Raw genomic sequence first — 3,256 nt, 5'->3', positions numbered from 1 at the left:
CTGGTGTAAAGGTTCTCCCTTCCTTTCTTTATTTTTAACTTCTTACTTCATTCATTCATGGATAGATAGACAGAAGGAAGAAGAGAAATGGATGAATAATCTTATTTTTAACTTCAATTTCAAGATTCACAGAGTCACTCTTGATACAAACAATATAAAAGTAAGGGTGATGTCCTACAGAATAGATGTAATGATGTTTGAGTTGTGATATTACATGTCTATAGACCAATGGGGTGCAAGATGTCACGTAGTCATTCTGTAATTAGTTGCTTAGATCTTAATTCTCTAATCTGTGAATATTTCAGTATATCAACGACGTCACCATGTTAACGGTCATCTACATTCTCAATTTATTGTTTCTCGTCTCATAAAAGCAGACTGACAAAATGATTGAAATTTTACATCCTACTTTTCTTAAAGGTAGACTTGAGCAGTAGTCAGCCGTATACCTTAGGACAAAGTCAAAACCCAAGTGGCAATTAATTACCAGGCCCCAATGTCAATAAACCACCAGGCCCCAATGTCAATAAACAACCAGGCCCCAATGTCAATAAACAACCAGGCCCCAATGTCAATAAACCACCAGGTCCCAATGTCAATAAACCACCAGGCCCCAATGTCAATAAACCACCAGGTCCCAATGTCAATAAACCACCAGGCCCCAATGTCAATAAACAATCAGGCCCCAATGTCAATAAACCACCAGGTCCCAATGTCAATAAACCACCAGGCCCCAATGTCAATAAACCACTAGCCCACAATGTCAATAAACCACCAGACCCCAATGGCAATAAACCACTAGCCCACAATGTCAATAAACTACCAGGCCCCAATGTCAATAAACAACCAGCCCACAATGTCAATAAACTACCAGGTCCCAATGTCAATAAACCACCAGGCCCCAATGTTAATAAACAACCAGGCCACAATGTCAATAAACAACCAGGCCACAATGTCAATAAACCACCAGGCCCCAATGTCAATAAACCACCAGGCCCCAATGTCAATAAACCACCAGACCCCAATGGCAATAAACCACTAGCCCACAAGGTCAATACACCAAAAGCCCACAATGTCAATAAACTACCAGGCCCCAATGTCAATAAACAACCAGCCCACAATGTCAATAAACTACCAGGCCCCAATGTTAATAAACAACCAGGCCACAATGTCAATAAACCACCAGGCCCCAATGTCAATAAACCACCAGGCCCCAATGTCAATAAACCACCAGGCCCCAATGTCAATAAACCACTAGGTCCCAATGTTAATAAACTACCAGGCCCCAGGGTTGGGGTTACCCTAACCCTAACCCTGTCAATAAACCACCAGGCCCCAATGTTAATAAACCACCAGACCCCAATGTCAATAAACAACCAGGCCCCAATGGCAATAAACTACCAGGCCACAATGGCAATAAACAACCAGGCCACAATGTCAATAAACCACCAGGCCCCAACGGCAATAAACTACCAGGCCACAATGTCAATAAACCACCAGGCCCCAATGGCAATTAACAACCAGGCCACAATGTCAATAAACCACCAGCCCACAATGTCAATAAACCACCAGCCCACAATGTCAATAAACCACCATGCCCCAATGGCAATAAACTACCAGGACCCAAAACAATACAAACCGTAATTGATATATAAGATATGGTTATCTGCCTTTTTTACAATATAAATTACAGTAAAATTTGAAGTTCTCTCTTATTATTACAATGAAAACTGCAATGAAAATATAAGATAGAGTTATCTCCCTTTATTACATATTAAAATAAAGTAAAAAAAAAAACGGAGTTCTCTCCCATTATTACAATGAAAACAGTAATCAATCCTATTATTACATTACAAACTGTAATTAATATACAAAATAGAGTTCTCTCCCTTTATAACAATTTAAATTACAGTAAAAAAAACGGAGTTCTCTCTCATTATTACAATGAAAACTGCAATCAGTACTGTTACTACGATACAAACAGTAATTAATATATAAGAGTTATCCCCCTTTTATTACATATAGAAAAAAACCGGAGTTCTCTCTCATTATTACTATAAAAACTGCAATCAGTACTATTACTACAATACAAACAGTAATTAATATATAAGATAGAGTTATCCCCTTTTATTACATCAAAAAAAACGTAGTTCTATCTCATTATTACAATACAAACTGTGATTAATATTACAGATAGAGTTATCTCCCTTTATCACAATATATCTTACAGTAAAAAACGGATTTCTCTCTCATTATTACAATACAAACTGTGATTAATATTACAGATAGAGTTATCTGCCTTTATTACAATTTATATTATAGTAAAAAAACGGAGTTCTCTCTCATTATTACAATACAAACTGTGATAAATATTACAGATAGAGTTATCTCCCTTTATTACAATATATATTACAGTAAACAAAACGGAGTTCTCTCTCATTATTACAATGAAAACTGTAATCAATCCTATTATTACAATACAAACTGTGATTAATATTACAGATAGAGTTATCTCCCTTTATTACAATATATCTTACAGTAAAAAACGGATTTCTCTCTCATTATTACATTACAAACTGTGATTAATATTACAGATAGAGTTATCTCCCTCTATTACAATATATATTACAGTAAAAAAAACGGAGTTCTCTCTCATTATTACAATGAAAACTGTAATCAATCCTATTATTACAATACAAACTGTGATTAATATTACAGATAGAGTTATCTGCCTTTATTACAATATATCTTACAGTAAAAAACGGATTTCTCTCTCATTATTACAATACAAACTGTGATAAATATTACAGATAGAGTTATCTCCCTTTATTACAATATATCTTACAGTAAAAAACGGATTTCTCTCTCATTATTACTATAAAAACTGCAATCAGTACTATTACTACAATACAAACAGTAATTAATATATAAGATAGAGTTATCCCCCTTTTATTACATCAAAAAAACGGAGCTCTATCTCATTATTACAATACAAACTGTGATAAATATTACAGATAGAGTTATCTCCCTTTATTACAATATATCTTACAGTAAAAAACGGATTTCTCTCTCATTATTACAATGAAAACTGTAATCAATCCTATTACTACAATACAAACAGTAATTAATATATAAGATAGAGTTATCCCCCTTTTATTACATCAAAAAAAACGGAGTTCTATCTCATTATTACAATACAAACTGTGATTAATATTACAGATAGAGTATCTGCCTTTATTACAATTTATATTATAGT

General features: G+C 34.1%; 2 protein-coding genes across 2 annotated transcripts in view; one reads left to right on the top strand and one right to left on the bottom strand.

Annotated features, from left to right (window-relative positions):
* Positions 1 to 1,644, top strand: part of LOTGIDRAFT_145740 (hypothetical protein) — a gene marked incomplete at both ends in the record, with an annotated part of 2,997 nt that extends 1,353 nt beyond the window's left edge. Inside the window, 3 exons of the mRNA XM_009060318.1 lie at positions 474 to 706; positions 1,067 to 1,242; positions 1,290 to 1,644. Coding sequence (XP_009058566.1) covers positions 474 to 706; positions 1,067 to 1,242; positions 1,290 to 1,644 — 764 coding nt within the window. The remainder of the gene's footprint in view (positions 1 to 473; positions 707 to 1,066; positions 1,243 to 1,289) is intronic.
* A 508-nt stretch (positions 1,645 to 2,152) lies between these two features.
* The window catches only part of LOTGIDRAFT_145749 (hypothetical protein), a gene marked incomplete at both ends in the record, with an annotated part of 2,523 nt that continues 1,419 nt past the window's right edge, over positions 2,153 to 3,256 (bottom strand). Inside the window, 4 exons of the mRNA XM_009060317.1 lie at positions 2,153 to 2,203; positions 2,260 to 2,295; positions 2,402 to 2,512; positions 2,618 to 2,728. Of these exons, the coding sequence (XP_009058565.1) occupies positions 2,153 to 2,203; positions 2,260 to 2,295; positions 2,402 to 2,512; positions 2,618 to 2,728 (309 nt within the window). The remainder of the gene's footprint in view (positions 2,204 to 2,259; positions 2,296 to 2,401; positions 2,513 to 2,617; positions 2,729 to 3,256) is intronic.

Source organism: Lottia gigantea, assembly GCF_000327385.1.
Source record: "Lottia gigantea unplaced genomic scaffold LOTGIsca_412, whole genome shotgun sequence".
NCBI lineage: Eukaryota > Metazoa > Mollusca > Gastropoda > Lottiidae > Lottia > Lottia gigantea.
This window is presented reverse-complemented; position numbering and strand designations above follow the sequence as displayed.